This window comes from Mauremys reevesii, linkage group 2 (assembly GCF_016161935.1).
Source record: "Mauremys reevesii isolate NIE-2019 linkage group 2, ASM1616193v1, whole genome shotgun sequence".
Lineage (NCBI taxonomy): Eukaryota > Metazoa > Chordata > Testudines > Geoemydidae > Mauremys > Mauremys reevesii.
The window spans coordinates 212,371,376-212,390,955 of record NC_052624.1 but is presented as its reverse complement, the minus strand read 5'-3'; the positions used below and the strand labels follow the sequence as shown (position 1 = coordinate 212,390,955).

Genomic DNA, 19,580 nt, shown 5'->3' with positions numbered 1-19,580 from the left:
GATGTGGACCGCGGGCCATAGTTTGCCCACCTCTATACTAAAACCTCAGTAGATCAGAAAAGACAAATGGCCTAATATGGGTGATCTTTACCTAAAAGTTAAAAAAAAAAATTATAGAAACTGCACAGGTATAATTTAATACAAACAGAAAATGGAGACAAAAATATTCTTTTAAATCATCTGCCCTATTTCCCATGCCTGACTCTCTAAAATGGGTTGCCTGTTGAAAACAGTCCTTTGACCATTATGAATGTGTGCCACTGCCCTCTGATGGCTACGGTCAGAACTACTCATTTATATATCATAGGCGATATACTGCTAGCATATAATGGAAAGTCTCTTTTAGCTCAAGTGACAGGAGTCTGTGCTTTTGAAGAAGGCGGATCTTAGTTCTGGGATCTCCAGTTAGCCACTTAAATCTATATCTAATTTTGCCTGAACCCTACCTGATTTTCCAAGCTGATCACTAAACAGCTCCCATTTGAATTGAGGGAGCTCAGCACCTCACAAGAGCAGACCCTCAATAACCTCTTCCTTATGATCACCATCAGGCTGAAATGCCTACAGGGTAAAGGATTTATCAAGCTGTTTCCCCAAAACACTCTTTTCTTAACTACTGACAACAGATGTTTTCACCTCCCAGAAGCCTGATCTGAAACCACTGAAGTCAACAGACAGATTGTAATTGACTTCAATGGGCTTTGGATGAGGCCAGCACTTGGTAGGGGTGAAATATTCCTCTCTAACCCGCAGTTAAATATGCAAGTGAATATGCTTTGCCTAATGAACTGAAATGGGAATGAGGGTATGTGATCCACTCCTGAACGCTGAACTGGAATGGGGCTGCAATCCCTGCACACTCCTTATAGGGTTTTGTGATCACTGGATATGGGTAATGTCAGACTCAGTGACCATTTACCTACTTGCCCAGCTGTATATGCTGGGCTATGCAATGCTCATGAAGAGTCCAGCTGCAGCATCACAGGGGTGAGTGGAGTTCCCCTGCTTACCTGCTCTGCAGCCACCCTCCCAAATCACCACTTGAATATCCTGAGGCCTTCGCACAGCCCACATTTTCATGTGTCAGTTTGATCCTAGCAAAATTGTTCCTAAGAGGAAGTACAGATCTGTGATGGGTGTCATTTAGAAACGAAGAGGTTGCTTTCTCCATTCTTCCAATGCTAGATCTCTCTTTTCCACTTAACACATTTTATAGACCTGAAATTTCTCAACATCTTAAGCAAGTGGCCTCATTCAATGCTGCTTACTGGTGGGGTGTGTCCTGATGCAATCTTAACTGTCACTAAAAAAGTTTGTCTGTTTACTTTCAAGAGTCTTTTTCCTGAGAGAATAAGTAAAATCACATATACTGCTCTAGTTAGGAAGTGGTGAGAAGCATACCATACAGGACTGTTATAAAACAGTAATGGCACACGGGGTTAAGTGACCACATAGCACCATTATTTAATTTATTAATACAATTAGAAAAATAGTATTTTACCTGATTCACTTAACTCTTCAACAGAGCCAGTAAAAAATTCCTCTGAAAATACTGGGTAATTGTCATTTATATCCTTAACTTTAATTCTCAGGTCTATTGGGTTTTCCACTTTTTTCCCATTCTGATCAAGTGCATGACCTCTAAGCTGAAATAGACAAATAAATAACAGGAAAATAAAAATATCCACATTAATAGAAATTGTTAATTATCACTTTGCATTGGAGAAAAAGTCAAGAGACATTAAAACAAAAAGAGATGGCAATTAATTTGAAAAGTTAAAGAGAGAGCACATATAGAAAAAAAAAGTTATAGCCCACTAATTCAACTTACATAGAACATTGGAGTCTTTTCTCGGTCAACTTTTCTTGTTATGTTCAGTTCTCCAGTTTTTCCATTGATAACAAACAATCCATATGGTGGTTCCGTCACTCCTTGGCCAGAAATTGTGTAAGTAATTACCACCCCTGGATCATCTGCATGATCAGAAGTTATCTAACAGGATCACAACAGGAATTAACAGAGTTAATTGCACTCAGTAAGTGGAAGTTCTTTAAAAAACATATATAAACATACTATGGACAACAAGCAAGTTATAGTACATACCCTAACTCTGTAGAGGAAGCTACAGTGCATTCTCTTTAATTTTCAGGGGAAAAAATGGTTAAAAAGGACAAGAAAAGATGTTATTTATTGTAAAAATATGAGCAACTACAAAATTAAGGGCTAGCTTTTGCCTGGCCCTTCTTTGGGTGCAAAGAGGTAATGAAGGATGCAAGGAGCTGGAACCTCACATGTCCTGTGCAAGGACAGAGTGCAGGTACTATTCCTTCCTACCAAACCTGAGAAGCACCAACCACTCCAGAAGGGGCGTGGAAGAGGAGAATCATGGCCTCTCCCACCACTCTGTAGTGATTCTCAGAACTAACTGGGTGTGCCACAGTGAATGTACTGTACCATCATTAGGAATGTAGCAATTTTGTGCATTTTGCTGTGTCTCTGGGAGCCTCCTGAGGGCATGAGGAGATAACGGGCTCTGTGGATGAGGGGAAAGCAGCGGATGTGTTATTCCTTGACTTTAGCAAAGCTTCTGATACGGTCTCCCACAGTATTCTTGCCAGCAAGTTGAGGAAGTATGGGCTGGATGAATGGACTATAAGGTGGATAGAAAGTGGTCTAGATCGTCGGGCTCAATGGGTAGTGATCAATGGCTCCATGTCTAGTTGGCAATCGATTTCAAGCGGACTGCCCCAAGGGTTGGTCCTGGGGCCGGTTTTGTTCAATATCTTCATTAACGATCTGGAGGATGGCGTGGACTGCACTCTGAGCAAATCTGCAGATAACACTAAACTGGGAGGAGCGGTAGATACGCTGGAGGGTAGGGAAAGGATACAGAGGGACCTAGACAAATTAGAGGATTGAGCCAAAAGAAACCTGATGAGGTTCAACAAGGACAAGTGCAGAGTCATGCACTTAGGAGGGAAGAATCCCATTCACTGTTACAGACTAGGGACTGAATGGCTAGGAAGCAGTTCTGAGGAAAAGGAGTTAGGAGTTACAGTGGACGAGAAGCTGGATATGAGTTGACAGCGTGCCCTTGTTCCCAAGAAGGCTAATGGCATTTTGAGCTGTATAAGTAGGGGCATTGCCAGCAGATTGAGGGATGTGATCATTCCCCTCTATTTGACATTGGTGAGGCCTCATCTGGAGTACCGTGTCCAGTTTTGGGCCCCACACTACAAGAAGGAAGTGGAAAAATTGGAAAGAGTCCAGCGGAGGGCAACAAAAATGATTAGGGGGGTGGAGCACATGACTTATGAGGAGAGGCTGAGGAACTGGGATTGTTTAGTCTGAAGAAGAGAAGAGAAGAGAAGAATGAGGGGGGATTTGATAGCTGCTTTCAACTACCTGAAAGGGGGTTCCAAAGAGGATGGATCTAGACTGTTCTCAGTGGTACCAGATGACAGAACAAAGAGTAATGGTCTCAAGTTGCAGTGGGGAAGGTTTAGGTTGGATATTAGGAAAAACTTTTTTCACTAGGAGGGTGGTGAAGCACTGGAATGAGTTATTTAGGGAGATGGTGGAATCTCCTTCCTTAGAGGTTTTTAAGGTCAGGCTTGACAAAGCCCTGGCTGGGATGATTTAGTTGGGTTTGGTCCTGCTTTGAGCAGGGGGTTGGACTATTTGACCTCCTGAGGTCCTTTCCAACCCTGATATTCTATGATTCTATGTCTACCCTGACATCTGGAGTGATCGATCCAAGAGGTGTTGATTTATTGCAGCTAGTGAAGACGTGATAAATCGACTGCCCAGTGCACTCCTGTCAACTCCGGTACTCCACCGGAGCGAGAAGCGCAGGCAGAGTCGATGGGGGAGTGTCAGCAGTTGACTTACCTCAGTGAAGACACCGCAGTAAGTAGCTCTAAGTATGTTGACTTCAGCGACGCTATTTTCGTAGCTGAAGTTGTGTAACTTAGACCGACTTCACTTGCTTGCCCCTCTAGCGTAGACCAGGCCTGAGACATAATCCTTCTCAGAGCTGCACCTACATTGCAAATTATACAATCTGGTCCTAAAATTTTAGCTTTATGTCATTATAGGCAGGGCTGACAGCATCATCTATTATTAAGATTGCCCAACACTTCCTATTGTAAGATCTCTTTTTCAATTGCTTATAGCTTTGCGAAACTTAAACCATTTGGCTAAAATTCTCCATGTTGGGTGTTTTCATCAGGTTGAATTTTTTTTAAAGTTTCAGCCAAAATAGTTCAGCCATTTCTGAGAATGTGGTTGGGGAAAATATTTTGCAATATTTAAAATATAAGGATCTATTTTTGAATGGATCTAGTGCCCTCATGCTATGGACCAGGGGCATAAAATTTTGTATGAAGGGTTGTTTTTATATCAAGAATATGCCTTTTGCAGTTCTTATGAAAATCTGTCCAAATTTGGCCAAGTGAAAAGCCTTTGAAAAATATCATAGAATCTCAGGGTTGGAAGGGACCTCAGGAGGTCATCTAGTCCAACCCCCTGCTCAAAGCAGGACCAAACCCAACTAAATCATCCCAGCCAGGGCTTTGTCAAGCCTGACCTTAAAAACCTCTGAGGAAGGAGATTCCACCACCTCCCTAGGTAACCCATTCCAATTCTTCACCACCCTACTAGTGAAAAAGTTTTTCCTAATGTCCAACCTAAACCTCCCGCTCTGCAACTTGAGACCATTACTCCTTTTTCTGTCATCTTCTACCACTGAGAACAGTCTAGATCCATCCTCTTTGGAACGCCCTTTCAGGTAGTTGAAAGCAGCTATCAAATCCCCCCTCATTCTTCTCTTCTGCAGGCTAAACAATCCCAGTTCCCTCAGCCTCTCCTCATAAGTCATGTGCTCCAGCCCCCTAATCATTTTTGTTGCAGTTGATGCCCACGCTCAATAGACACTTCTTAAGAGTTTAGTAGCTGAATCTTCTGAAGATTACAGACTTAATGAGCATGCTTCATCCCCTCACGGTTCCTATGTATGGTGGAGTATTATCATGTGCCATCACTACAGAATGACTGAGCATGCTCTGGTAGCCCAGCGCTAAAAGGGCAAAGTCAGACTTCCCTTGTAATTAATACTCTGGGCTGGGATCATGCCAGGCACTGTAACTGAGAGAAGAGAACCTGGCTTTCCTGTACTTTCATTTGACCATCCCCTGCTGGCACTGAGGAAGCATGATGGAGGAAGCTGCCTAACTCAAATGCACAGTGGACAAGAGCCAGACCCAGTGGGGAGGGAATGGAGTAGATCAGAACAAGGAACTGATGAGACTGGCATGGGTGAGGGAATGAAACTCTGACTAGAAGTTGTGGGGAAGGAAAGGCTGGGAGCTGGCTAGGTAGGTAGCCTGGTTGTGGGGGGAGGAGGCAGGGGGACTCAAACTGCTAGGTCAAGGAGACTGAGAGCTGGTGAGAGGATGACTGGAAGACAGTTGGTGGGCATGGGGGAACACTAAGATCAGATGAAAAACTGGGAAATAAGGGAAGGTCTGGGAGTGGCTGGACAAGAAGACTGAGACTGGAAGGAGAGGTGAAGACTGGGACTCAGATGGGGAGCCTGGAGTGGGAGACAAGAGTGACTGAGCAAAGAGATTGGGACATGAAACCTGATAAGTGGAGACTGGGATAAGGACATGGTTGGGGTGGAAAAGAGAGACAAGTTTGAGTAGACAGGACAAGTGGGGAGGGAAGGAAACAAGAAGGGTCTACATTCACCACCCTTGAGAGACCAAAATGGAATCCAAGATTGATGAATCTCACCAGTCTTCTGCTGCCAGCAAATATCCGTGAATGCCACTGTCAAATGTGCATTTCATTCCCTTGTAGTACTGATCCACACAAAGGATGAAAAACTATTATTGCTATCAGTTACTCTTTTAGCTCAAGTGCCAGAGAACTGTGCAGTGGATCTAAAGATTCCAATCTTGCTGTTGTCATTATACCACATGATGGAATTTTTGTTTCTGATGTTTGCTTTTTTAAAAACCTAAGACATGACTTCGCAGCCTTAACATGTAAAGCACTCAGAAGTCAGGAAATGCTCCCCGAGTGTATGCAGTATGACAGTATTTAATTACATGATCATATTTTTTCCACAGGACCTCTTAAAGTTTTTCACTCGTGGTCACTAACTGTGTATTCCTCATTTTCTGGGTACCCAACTTGACACTGTGGGTTCTGATTTGCAGCAGTGCTGAGTACTGACAGCTGTAACTGAAGTCAATAGGGGGTTGGTTGCTATATAATACTAAGTACTCTGAAAAATTAGGCCTTATGGATCATGAGTCCTGTGGAGAAAGTGAATAAGGAAAAGTTATTTACTTGTTCCCATAATATAAGAACTAGGGGCCACCAAATGAAATGAATAGGCAGCAGGTTTAAAACAAATAAAAGGAAGTTTTTCTTCATGCAGTGCACAGTCAATTTGTGGAACTCCTTGCCTGAGGAGGTTGTGAAGGCTAGGACTATAACAGCATTTAAAAGAGAACTGGATAAATTCATGGAGGTTAAGTCTATTAGTGGCTATTAGCCAGGATGGGTAAGGAATGGGGACAAAGGAATGGTTTGTCAAAGGATGGAGATGGATGGCAGGAGAGAGATCACTTGATTGTTACCTGATAGGTTCACTCTCTCTGAGGCACCTAGCATTGGCCACTGTCAGCAGACAGGATACTGGGCTAGATGGACCTTTGGTCTGACCCAGTATGGCCATTCTTATGTTCTTAAGTGGAGCACCCAAAATAATGAATACCTTTTATTTTAATCTCTCTGTGCCTCTGCAGCCCATCTGTAAAACGGGAATATTACCCCTTCACACAGAGCATCATGAAGATAGATTAATTAATGTTTGTGATGCATTCAGATACTCTAGTGATGAGTACCATATAAAAGTCAAAAGGAAAATTAAAAATTCCTTCTTCAGAAGAGAGTTTGAACAGTGTGCAGTAAATAAGACCTGAGGCCACATATTTAATGAAGAGAGAGAGACACACAGTTTATTAATAAAGCACCATCCTTCTTGTCACTGAATGAGGCAGGGTCATGTGGAAAAAGATAGTATTTGATCACGTAATTAAATACTGTATCATAATGCATATACAGAAGGCAGGAGGGGCAAATTAAGGCCAACCAACATTAAACAGTGTCCACAGACACCTTTTCTTAAAAAACAAAACAAAAAAAAATCTCAAAGAAACACTGTAAAATACAGGAACTTGACACATATACTAAGTACTGCACAAATAAAGTTGTTCATATGTTGTGTAGAACCTACAGCAACTGTTAAATAACTAAAAAATCAAACAAAATGTATTACATATTATTCATTGTTGAACAGATACATTGGTGAAGAAAAGCCCAATTTTGTAAGGCATAATAAGAGCAACAGTTACTGTTGGCCTAATCCTGCAAAGCATTCATGCTCAAAATACCATTGTTGGGATCATTGCCAAGGTAACATTTTCTTTAAATTGCTGTCTTAAAGAATTAGAGGGTGTTAACAGTTTGTGTGTTTCGAGTAGGCCCCAGCCATATTTTACATGCAACAATGTATTTTCAATAATGTTTCCCATCTTACTTCAGCTGTTCTCGACTTACTCTAGCAATTGGATTTATCGTCAAACTGTCATCCTCTTCCGTAATCATAGCTGGTGGAACAACCCATTCCCGCTTTTGTCTGATTTTACTATTCTGATTAGACAGATGATCATTTTTGGCAGCTTGATTAAAAACCTATGAAAAAAGCAGGTTTAAATTCCAACATTACATTTTAGCCATTAAATACTAATACTTTTCTCAATTGACCACTGCGGTGTCTAGAACTTCTGGATGTCATTTTCTGCATGTCATTTTAATTAAACAAGCTGACTGTTTAAATTTACACTCTGATTTTACCCTAGATTTTTTTTCTAATAAGTATGGTTTATTTTAACGATAAGGGTCAGACTCTTCCCTGAAAACCCACATAAGAAATAAATGTGTCTGGTTTTTTTTAAACATTCACTTTAAAAGGCCAGGTTTAAAATAAATAAAATAAATAAATTAAATTATGAGACAACTGGGAATTAGTCAAATCTCTCAGAATGGCTGTGAATTAAAGTGGTGGCTATCAGACTGGAGGAGAAAGTTATCTATGCAGTCTATTTTAAAGATCTCAGAGTCCTCTCACATTTCCCTGTTTGCCTTCCTCTCAAACCTCTCTCACCCCCATCAAACAACCTCCATCTTCTCTCTTTTGCTGCTCCTTCCACCTTTTCCATAGAGCCAGAGCCCTCCACATTCATCCTCTCACTGGCTCTTTGTCATTCCCCTGTATGCCATAATCTTGTCAACCCCAGAAACTTGCGAACTACTTGCTTCCACTACCTTACCCTCTTTCCAGTGGAGACCCACCTGTTCTTTCCCACTGCCTGGCTTACTCAGTGCAGTGGCTCTCAATATCCAGATTCAGATTTGGGGTGAGATTCATGACGGAGTCTTAGGTGCCTAAAACGGCAGCTAGATGCCTAAATTCAACATACAGGCACCACTGGCATTCACAAAACCACTGCTTAGCTACTGCCTATTCCTAGAGGTGTTTAAACTCCCTAGGAACATAAGTTTCCTCCATTAAAATCCCAGAGGTGCTTAAATTTTGGTTGCTGAGCATGAAGGCAGCTCCCTAACTTGACACTGCTGAACTGTTTTGTTCCTTACTCATGCCTAAGCCCCAGTGGGACTCTCAGACTAAGTGTCCCTTCATTGTCGTGCTTTCAGGGCTCAGTGCAATAGGACTGTTCTATGAATACCTAAAACTGCACAAAAGATGGTGGTAGTGCAGTGCCTAACTCCCTCTTGTGAATCTCACCTTGATACCAGCCAGAAACTAACAGTCACTACCATTAACTCAGAGAATCTTAAAGTTGATTCATCACAACCATAATATTCTAGGGAAGTTTTCTCCCCATGGAAAATAGCATTAATGCTAATAGGTTTAGGACTGGGCCTATTCAATTATATTGCTGCAGTAAGCAATAGATACAATGACTTTTGTGTTGTGTCTACATCAAAGCAACTCAAGCTATTTACCGTTATAAGTAAAGTGGTCTTTTCTTGTTTACTGTTTGCTCAGAAAACGTTTTTTTACACATGGACATTGTATTTATTTCTCAGCCATTGCCTACCTCTAGGTGAAGTCCATTTCCAAAGTTCAAACAGATCTGTCAAATAAATGACATAGTCAACGTTATTCATTCTGCAACCATTTAGTGGCATTAAGGTACAGTTTATGCAACCGCACCCAAAACAAACTTCAAAATATAAAAACAAGTAAGAGTCTGATATTGCAAGGCAGGGTGGATTTGATTTAAATCAAATTGATTTAAATCGGGATTTAAATCACTAGCCAAGAAGACTAATCATGGATTTCTACATAAAAGTGCATTCTTGTTGGTTGTTATAACCTTAATACATATTTTTCACAACTCAGAGATAGATGTAGCTTTCATTTTTAGAAGGTACACACTGTACATTAAGTGATTTATTTTGAAAACTTTTCAGATTAGTTTTACAGCTATATCAGAAAATGAATGATTGTTTTGTAATTTCATTTACCAAAAGGTAATTGAAGCAGATATTTATGAAGTCATTGGGAGGTGAACTATTTCCAGTTCAACAGGTTAATATTCATATTTGGAAGATTTTCTTGCCATGCTGTATTAGGAAGAGAACATCACCAGACAGACATTTAAATAGTTTTATTTAACTAAAACAACAACATTATGTATTCTGGATTTTTTTCTTCTACAGCAAACACAATATTTTAACAAAACAAGCATATGAATGTTTGAATTTAGTTAAACATTCAAGTTTTTTTTAAATCGGGTTTGTTTTTGTTAAATGAAATTAAAAAAAAATTAAAAATCAACTAGGTCAGCCAGGTCAACATGAGAAACTTAAAATATTGGCTTCTGCAGCTAACTCCGTCGTCTTCACCTTCAATTTCCTGTTTGTTCATAATCTGGAAAAGAAAAACAAGCTTTCTTGCTTTTTCAGGTCCCAAACGATTTCTCAATTTGGAATGAATTATTCCAAGGGGAAAAAATATTTTTTCTACACCAGCAGAAGAAGCTACTGCTGTTAAAAGTAAGATTATAACTTCAACAGTGTCTGAATCCAAGTGCTTAAGTGACTTCCACCAATTCATTGGTGTGACTTTCTTTAAAATATCATCATCAGCAAACATATATTTCTTGAATGCTTCACCCTTAGCTCTGAAGTTTATTATAGTTGGCATTATGAAGGGATGATTGCTGGATGTCCATGTCATAGCCAACTCCTTTTCTTCAGCAGTTAAGGTTTGATCCTGGTACCGAGTATTGAGAATATCTGCAAGAAAATGAGCTGGAGATAGTGCTTGTCCCATTCGTTTTTTGAATGCTTGTAATTTAACTCTGCCATTGCATATTTCTCTTTTTAAGATCTCACTCAGTTACTTCCAAATATCAACAGTGTCAGCAATAAAACAGCCATTTCCCTGCATTTTGTTCAAGCCTATAGAAATAGGCTTCAGGTTACTTGGCATGTGTTCAACATTTCTCTTAAGCCCAATGTTGAGAACTTTGGCTGTGACAGTGCCATCTATTTTTTCCACTATTTTGTTCACAAAGTGTCATCAGATTAGGCCAGTTCTTGATATAGTGCTCAAAACAGTTCACTACTGAGTTCCAGCGCATGTCTTGTGGGAGCGTTAGCTTGGTTCCTCCCACTTTTTTCAGAGCAGCTGCTGCTGCAAAGTGGTTGTTATGGAAGTATTTTGCAATTTCAACAACATTAGCCTTTATTTCTGGAACACTGAAGTTTTTGGCTAGGAGGTGCATCAAATGAACACTGCAGCCATATGTTATTAGCTTGGGACTCTCTTCACTCTCTTCCAAATAATTTCTTCTTATCTTGGATATATTTGTAGCATTGTCTGTGACCAAGCTGCATACTAGACATTTGAATTTTTTTTCAGTTTGTTATAGCTTTTACTGCTACTTCTTGTAAGTATTCTGCTGTGTGCGCATTTCCTGATGTATCAATTGTTTCTGTAAGGAAGACATTCCCTCTTCTATTGTCACAAGCACATACAACAGGATCATCATGGACATTGCTCCACCCATCAAGACTCAGGTTAACAATTTTACCCTCTAGACCGTTGGCACACTGCTCAATTTCTCTTTCATGCACTTTATATCCAGCAATTTGCCTGCGATATCTGCTCTGTTGGGTGGACTCTATCCTGGTCTTAATGACTGAACCATGTTAATGAAGTGTGGGTTCTCAATCGTACAGAAAGGAGAGTTTGTTGCATACAAGCCAGGCAATTTTTTCTTCAATTATCTTTTTTTTGTAATCTACTGGTTCTTATCACAAAGGTATCTATGTTTTTTTCTGGATAATGGAGGTTTTATTTTTCTTTTTGCTACAGCTGATATAGTGAGGCTATGTGACATACATGATGTGACTGAAACTCTAGAATTGGCAGATAACTCTGAAACTATAGAAAATGATGGTGATCTTGAAGGTAGATAGTCTTCAGGATCCTGTATGTTGAGGATGGAGTCTCCTAAACAAAATAAGTCAATGCAGTTATTTAAGTATTATTACCATACTGCTCATTTAGTATTACTCATTGCATCCACTGACACTCAATAGTACTTTAAAGGTGAAATTGTAAAAGGAAGATCTGCCTATTTCAGCTATTTATTTATTTTTAAATCACAACTGCATCTAAAATTATAGTACTATAGAGTAACAACTATACTTTTTGCTCAAACTTGAGAATTCAAGAATAGTCCAGAAGGAAGACAGGCAGTCCTTAAGAAAGAAGTATGAAATAAAAAGGTTTACCAACCTGAAGATCCTGCATGTTCCGACATGTTCCTTTCATCATCTTCAATGCAGCTTCCTCCCGAGAAGGAACACTTCTCATGAAGTTGTTTCATTGGGGCAACCAGGCTTTGCATTTCTTTGTTGCACTGTTTGCATTTTGCACATGTCTGTCTTACCACAGATAGAGGAATTTCATTAAAATATTCCCAAACTGGGCCTCTTCTACGGCCTGCTGCCATTATAGGTTTTCCCTTCTAGTGAGACATTGATATGGTAGATTTCAAATCAGTGAAGGCTACACTCAGAAAGAGCACAAGACTTCTGGAATATGCTGCTCAAACAGTTTCACTTTTGTTTCTACTGCCTGTCCCTCACTTCTCACATTTATCTCCAGACTTCTTCTCCTTGTCCAGATCTATTCCACCCCCAACAATCTTCTATTCACTGAACTTTTTGAAACTTTGCACTTTTAGAGAGGTAAGGGATTGACTCTGTGTACACAAATTTGCATATGGACAATAGGGTTGAGGTCTGTTATTTCTCACCTCTCTATATTATTTATTTATTTTAAAACATTTTTGCTGCTAACAAGCATGTTATCTCTGCAGACACAAATCCATAGTTTGAGAACTGCAAAACTAAGCATCTCTGATGGTATCTTCTAGACAGATCCATTGGTAGATAGAAAGATTAACCTAAGTAATCTCTACAGAAGCCCCTGGAGCTCCATAAAATTGGGTCCCTAATCCATGAACTATTAGAACTCATTTCTAAAACTTTTCTCAAACATTACACGAATATATTGTCTCATTCTATAGAATTAGAATTTATAATCCCTATTCCATGTTGAGATATCTTTGAGCTATAAAGATTGGATTTTTTTTGATAAAATGCTTTTTGAGGAAAAAGCATATTTAAATATAAAAAAGATTTGATTAAAAAATCATTTTTTAAAATTAAAAAAAAAATCATTGATTTGTATCCATCCTGATTGCAAGTCATTTAAGTACTTTTGAAAATTTTACCCACAGTCTATAAAGTATACAAATATTTTATAATTAGAAAATTAAACAAGGTTAGGATCTTTGCAAGCCTTTCTTTTAAGAGAAGCAGGAAGCACGCAAGAATTAATTAATTCTCTTTTTCTTATGCATAAGTGATCACCTCTTGGTTCAACAATAAGTCAATGAGAGACTTCCATTGACTCAGACAGGTGTAGGATCAGGCCCATAATGCTGAAGTCAGCAGTATTAGGGTGAACCTTTGTCTCTTCTGGAGTACCTCTGCCCTGTTAGGCCACGGATCACGCAGAAGTATCGAAAAGGTTTCAGGTAATGTCTTAAAGCAAGGATATATCAAAATAACTTCTTCATTTATACTTATGAAGTGAAAGAGGTAATTCTGTCCCTAGAAACCTTTACAATAATAGCCTTTAACTCCATATCCTATACTCTAAAATGTATTAGATATTTTTTCCATATGTCAATAGTGTGTGCACAGTTCAGGGGAACTGCACCTGTATTCTCCCTCTGTGGTCCCTAAAGGGCACCTACTGAAGACTCCCAGCTCCTCTCTTGGGTTAAGACCCCATCTCTCTCCCTCCTGTTTTTTTAAGGCAGCTCCCTGCATTATGTTGTGATAATCTAAAAAAGTCAGACTACCTAAACAGGCCAGCATCTTTGCTTTCCTTCTGAAGGCTATGAACATATAATTGCCCACAGTTACATGTCACCACACAACTCTTTCTAAGCAAACATTTCTTCTTAAAAGGAAAGCATTGATGAGAAAACATCTTAAAAACAATAAAGAAAAGACATACATGCTAAAAAGCTTCTCAGAGGTCACCCCATCTCAAACCTCAGGCTGTGGTCAATGTTAGTTCTCCAAAACCCACAACTGGGTTTTGCCTGTGAGAACGTAAGAACAGCCATACTGGGTCAGATCAAAGGTCCTTCTAGCTCAGTATCCTGTCTTCCAATAGTGGCCAATGCCAGGTGCCCCAGAGGGCATGAACAGAACAGGTAACCATCAAGTGATCCATCCCCTGTCGCCCACTCCCAGCTTCTGGCAAACAGAGGATAGGGAAACCATCCCTGCCCATCCTGGCTAATAGCCATTTATGGTCCTTGTGACACTGCACTCCCTATTCTTCATAGTGATATTAATGATATATTATATCATAATTACGGTGTATTTTATGCAAGATAAGGTACATGAGGTGTCATTGGAAAGGTTATGGTTTGCTGAAGATGATTATCTTATTTGTATGCATGTATCATTTTTGTATGTGAAGTCAGGAATATTGACTATGTATCTGTATTACGAATGTGTTTATACTAGGGAATGCCCACTAGACAAAAGGCTCTCAGTCTAGATGGCTGGCTGAGAAGGGCCCATTCAAGTTAATGAACCATTACGGAGAACAATAGGCCTTAGAAGAAGCTTATCTCCCACCTGGGGGCCTTTCTGAGGATGCTGCAGACAACCTCCAAGTAATGGCTGCTATAACACTACAGGGACATGTGACTAGGTCACTTCGTGCTGGACTCCATCTTGGGATATTAGTATTTTTCCACTGGCTGGCGTGGGAACCAAGCTTTAAAACAAAGGGTTCCCATCCTATGCAAAAGCTATATAAGGCAGGGGGAGTGACATCATCATGGGTCTTCACCGACTCCCCACCCAAAGACACTCCTGGAAACACCTGAGGAACAAAGACTGAACTGAACTGGGGGCAGTGCTGGACCCAGGCTAAAAGCATTTTTAGCCGGTGAATGGAACACCCTGGGGATTTCAAGCTGTAAGCAAGTGCAGCTTGCCCCTTAAGAATCTGCAGCCTGCTGGTATCATCACTTAGGGTGAAGTTTTGCTATTCATATCTGATCTGTAGTATAAAGCTTAGATTGTGTTTTTATTTGCTAGGTAATCTGCTTTGATCTGTTTGGATATAGCTTAAAATCTCTCTTTTGTAGTTAATACACTTGTTTTTGCTTTGTTTAAAACCAGTGTGTGGGAGTCATAACTCAAGGTAGAAAGCTGTTGCGTATTCCTCTCCACATTGAGGGAGGGGGCAAATTTCATGAGCTTACGCTGTACAGTTCCCTGTGCAGCACAAGACGGTATAATTTTGGGTTTACACTCCAGAGGGGGTGAGTGCCTGAGGAGCTGGGAAGTTCCCTAGCTGGAGTCTTCCCACACAGGCTGGTCACAGCATCTGCATGTAACTGCAGCTGGATGTGTCCCTACCTATATGTGGGATGGGCAGTTTGTCACAGCAGTACAGTGTGAAGGGAGCCCAGGCTGGTGGGTCAGGGGGCTCAGTGGTACCCCAGTTCCACGTGGCACCCTGGGGGGAACCTGTCACAGTACACATATATCATATTTGTATCCAAAGTTATGAATATTGACTAGGTATCTATTTCACATGTAGCTATTCCTGTGAACACTAGGCAAAATGCTCTCAGTCTAGATGGCTGGCTGGGAAAGGCCCATTTAGATTAATGAGTCATTAGAAAGAAATAATAGGCGGTAGGAGAAGCTTAGCTCCCACCTGGTGTGCCTTCCTGTGAACACGCCAAACAGCCCATGGGGGATGGCTGCTGTGACTCTACAGAGACATGTGACTAGGTCACCTGGTGCTGGACTCCATCTTGGGACGTCAGTATTTTTCCACTGACTGGCATGGGAACCAAGATTTAAAACAAAGGGTTTCCACCATATGCAAAAGCTATACAGAGCAAGGGAGAGACATCTTCTGGGTTCTTCATTGACTCCCCACCCAAGAAGACTCTTGGAAACACCTGAGGAACAAAAGACTGAACTGGGGGAAGTGCTGGACCCAGGCTAAAGGGATTTTTAAGCAGTAAGCATTGCCCCTTAAGAATCTGCAGCATGCCTGTATCATCTCTTAGGGTGAGAATCTGCTATTCATAACCAATCTATTTAATATATTAAAATTAGTTTGCCTTTTTTATTTGCTAGGTAATCTACTTTGATCTGTTTGCTATCCCTTATAATCACTTAATATCTATCTTTGTAGTTAATAAACTTGTTTTTGCTTTATCTAAACCAGTGTGGGGGGAATCATAACTGGAGGGCAGAAAGCTTGTTGCATATGCCTCTCCACATTGAGGGAGGGGGCAAATTTTACAAGCTTAGGCTGTACAGTTCCCTGTGCAGCGCAAGATGGTATAATTTTGGGTTCAATTCCAGAGGCAGTAAGTGCCTGAGGATCTGGGAGGTACTCTAGTTGGAGTCTTCCCATGCAGGGGCTGGTCAGAGAATCTGCATGTAACTGCAGCTGGGTGTGTGCCTACCTGTATGTATGCTGGTGAAAGTGCAGGCTGGAAGGGCTTTGTAGCTTGTCACAGCAGTACAGGCAGTACAGTTAAAGGCAGCCCAGGCCGGTGAGTCAGGGGGCTCAGTGGTAAACCCAGTTCCAGGTGGCACCCCAGGGGAAACCAGTCACGGACCTCTCCTCCATGAATGTATTGAGTTCTTTTTTGAACTCTGTTATAGTCTTGGCCTTCACATCGTCCTCTGGCAAGTTCATAACAGTCTCAGATTTAGAACGAGAACCCAGGCCAGGAAGTTCAACTGTTTCTTTACACAGCTTGAGGCTTTGATCTTGTCTGTAATCAGACAATGACTCATTCCCAGGGCCACCCAGAGGATTCAGGGGGCCTGGGGCAAAGTGGGGGAGCTGCGGCGCTAATACTCACCCGGCAGCGGTCTGGGTCTTTGGCGGCATTTCAGCAGCAGGGGGCCCTTCAGTCGCTCCGCGTCTTCAGCAGCACTGAAGGGCACCCTGCCGCCAAAACGCCACCAAAGACCCAGACCGCCGCCAGGCCAGGGCTTGCATGGCCCCTGTGGGGCCAGAAGCCTGGGGAAAATTGACCCACTTGCCCCCCTGCCCCCGCCCGGGTGGCCCTGCTCACTCCTCAGGGTGAAGCTTCAAAAGACAGCATTTTTGCATTACCAGAGGTTGGGGAAATTTGCATTAATCTCTTCCTAGGTATTTTTCAAGAAATTCACTTCACACTCATTGTCCCAATGTCCATTATTATCTGGCACATTTTCAAAATTCCTTTGGACTCCCAGGCCTCATATCACATCTTCCGGGTTACAAACAATCCTGGCCCAAAATAACACAAACTTTGCAATAAGTCTTAATGCAATAAGATTTTTCAAGGATATTTGCAGGAAACTATTATAGCTATCATAGTTTACCCAAAGATCAAGTTTACCCAAAAGACATGGAAAGATCAATGATGTCCACACATATTCTTCCCTTTCAATTATTCAACAGATTCTAGGGTTTTGAGTATCTCTGAAATTATGTTTTTCAATAGTGATATAATGTAGTTTCTCTTCTGGTTTTAAATCCACCTTACATACTTGTCTACATAGACATAATGGATTTCAAGTGGGTGTAGGGTGTTATTTAAGAGCTAATGTACAGTAACTCCTCACTTAACATTGTAGTTATGTTCCTGAAAAATGCTACTTTAAGTGAAACGATGTTAAGCGAATCCAATTTCCCCATAAGAATTAATGTAAATAGGTGGGATTAGGTTCCAGGGAAATTTTTTTCACCAGACAATTTTTTTCACCAGACATATAGATAGTGTGATGGGGCCAGGGGCGGCTCTAGAAATTACGCCGCCCCAAGCAGGGTGGCGAGCCTGGTCCCGCGGCCGGGGCAGAAGTGTCTGTGGTGGGTGCGCTGGTTCCGCGGCTCCGGTGGAGCATCCGCAGGCATGCCTGCGGGAGCTCCGTCCGAGCCGCGGGACCAGCGCACCCGCCGCAGTCATGCCTGCGGGAGCTCAAGCGGAGCCGCGGGAAGAGGGGACCCTCCGCAGTCATGCCTGCGGCAGGTCAGCTCGTCCCGGGGCTCCGGTGGACCTCCCGCAGGCATGACTGCGGAAGGTCCGCCGGAGCCAAATGCCGCCCTGCTGGGACAATGCCGCCCCACACGCCTGCTTGGCGCGCAGGGGTCTGGAGCCGGCCCTGGATGGGGCAAGGCCAGATGGCTACAGTAAAGTAGTGAGGAACAGGTATGTTAGCCCCAAGCTAAACAAATCCCTGGTACCATGGTAACCAAATAGCAGTTGCTCCAGGTTAATCAAGACACCTGGGGCCAATTAAGATCTTTCTAGAAGTCAGTGGAGATAGCTACATTGATTGGGACACCTGAAGCCAATCAAGGGCTGGCTGGAACTAGTTAAAAGCCTCCCAGTTAGTCAGTGAGATTTGTGTGTGAGGAGCTGGGAGCAAGAGGCGCAAGGAGCTGAGAGTGAGAGGGTGTACTGCTGGAGGATTGAGGAGTACAAGCATTATCAGATACCAGGAGGAAGGTCCTGTGGTGAGGATAAAGAAGGTGTTTGGAGGAGCCCATGGGGAAGTATCCCAGGGAGTTGTAGCTGTCATGCAGCTGTTACAGGTGGCACTCTAGACAGCTGCAGTCCACAGGGCCCTGGGCTGGCACCTGGAGTAGAGGGCGGGCCCGGGTTCCCCCCAATTCTCCCAACTCCTGATCAGACACAGGAGGAGTTGACCCAGACTGTGGGTTACACCAGAGGGGAAAATCACTGAGGTGAGCAAATCTGCCAATAAGCGCAGGACCCACCAAGGCAGAGGAGGAACTTTGTCACAATAGGTATATACACACACATCCATATATTTTTATTATACATACACACACACACACACACACACACACACACACACACACACACACACTTCACAATCACCATTGCTGTGTACAGTATTAAATTGTTTGTTTAAAACTTATTGTGTGTGTGTGTGTGTGTGTGTGTGTGTGTGTATATATATATATATATACACACACACACACACATATTTTGTGTGTGTGTGTGTGTGTGTGTGTGTGTGTGTGTGTGTGTGTGTGTGTGTGTGTACATATACATACACACACAATAAGTTTTAAACAAACAATTTAATGCTTCAAAATACAGCATTTTTGCATTACCAGAGGTTGGGGAAATTTGCATTAATCTCTTCCTAGGTATTTTTCAAGAAATTCCTTGTGTGTGTGTGTGTGTATATATACACATACACATACACATACACACACAATAAGTTTTAAACAAACAATTTAATACTGTACACAGCAATGGTGATTGTGAAGCTTGGTTGAGGTGGTGAGGGTGGGATATTTCCCAGGGAATGCCTTACTGATAAATGATGAACTAGCACTAACCCTCACACTCTCCAAGGCAGCAGGAATGGAGGGATAGGAGACAGCATGGCAGACAGAGACACACACCATGTGTGTGTGAGAGAGATGCGCATTGTCCCTTTAAGTACACTGCCTTTTTTAGTAGACCAGCAAGTTGAGACAGCAGCTGCTGCCAGCAAGCTCCCTCCATTCTGAGCCCTGTTGTGTGTCCCCCCCTGCTCTGTGGAGAGGGAGGGCAAGAGTGGGGAGCAGAAGCAGAGGGAAGGGACACCCTGACATTAGCCCCCCCTCTCCCACCACACATCAAGCAGGAGGCTCCCAGGAGCAGTTCCAAGGCAGAGGGAAGGAGCAGCACATGGCAGTGAGGGGAGAGATGGCTGAACTGCCCAGCAATTGAGAGCCTGCTGGGTGGCTGCCACACAGGGAACTCAGGGGAGCGGGGAGCTGATGGGAGGGGGGCTGCTGGTCCACCCTGGTTCCAAGCCCCCA

General features: G+C 42.1%; 1 protein-coding gene across 2 annotated transcripts in view; it reads right to left on the bottom strand.

The window, feature by feature from the left end:
- The window catches only part of DSG2 (desmoglein 2), a 55,455-nt gene that overhangs the window by 20,362 nt on the left and 15,513 nt on the right, over positions 1 to 19,580 (bottom strand). For both annotated transcript variants that reach the window (XM_039526752.1, XM_039526751.1), the window contains exons 2-5: positions 9,199 to 9,234; positions 7,634 to 7,768; positions 1,832 to 1,993; positions 1,502 to 1,646 (exon numbers count right to left, since the gene is read on the bottom strand). In XM_039526752.1, the coding sequence (XP_039382686.1) occupies positions 1,502 to 1,646; positions 1,832 to 1,993; positions 7,634 to 7,768; positions 9,199 to 9,234 (478 nt within the window). The remainder of the gene's footprint in view (positions 1 to 1,501; positions 1,647 to 1,831; positions 1,994 to 7,633; positions 7,769 to 9,198; positions 9,235 to 19,580) is intronic.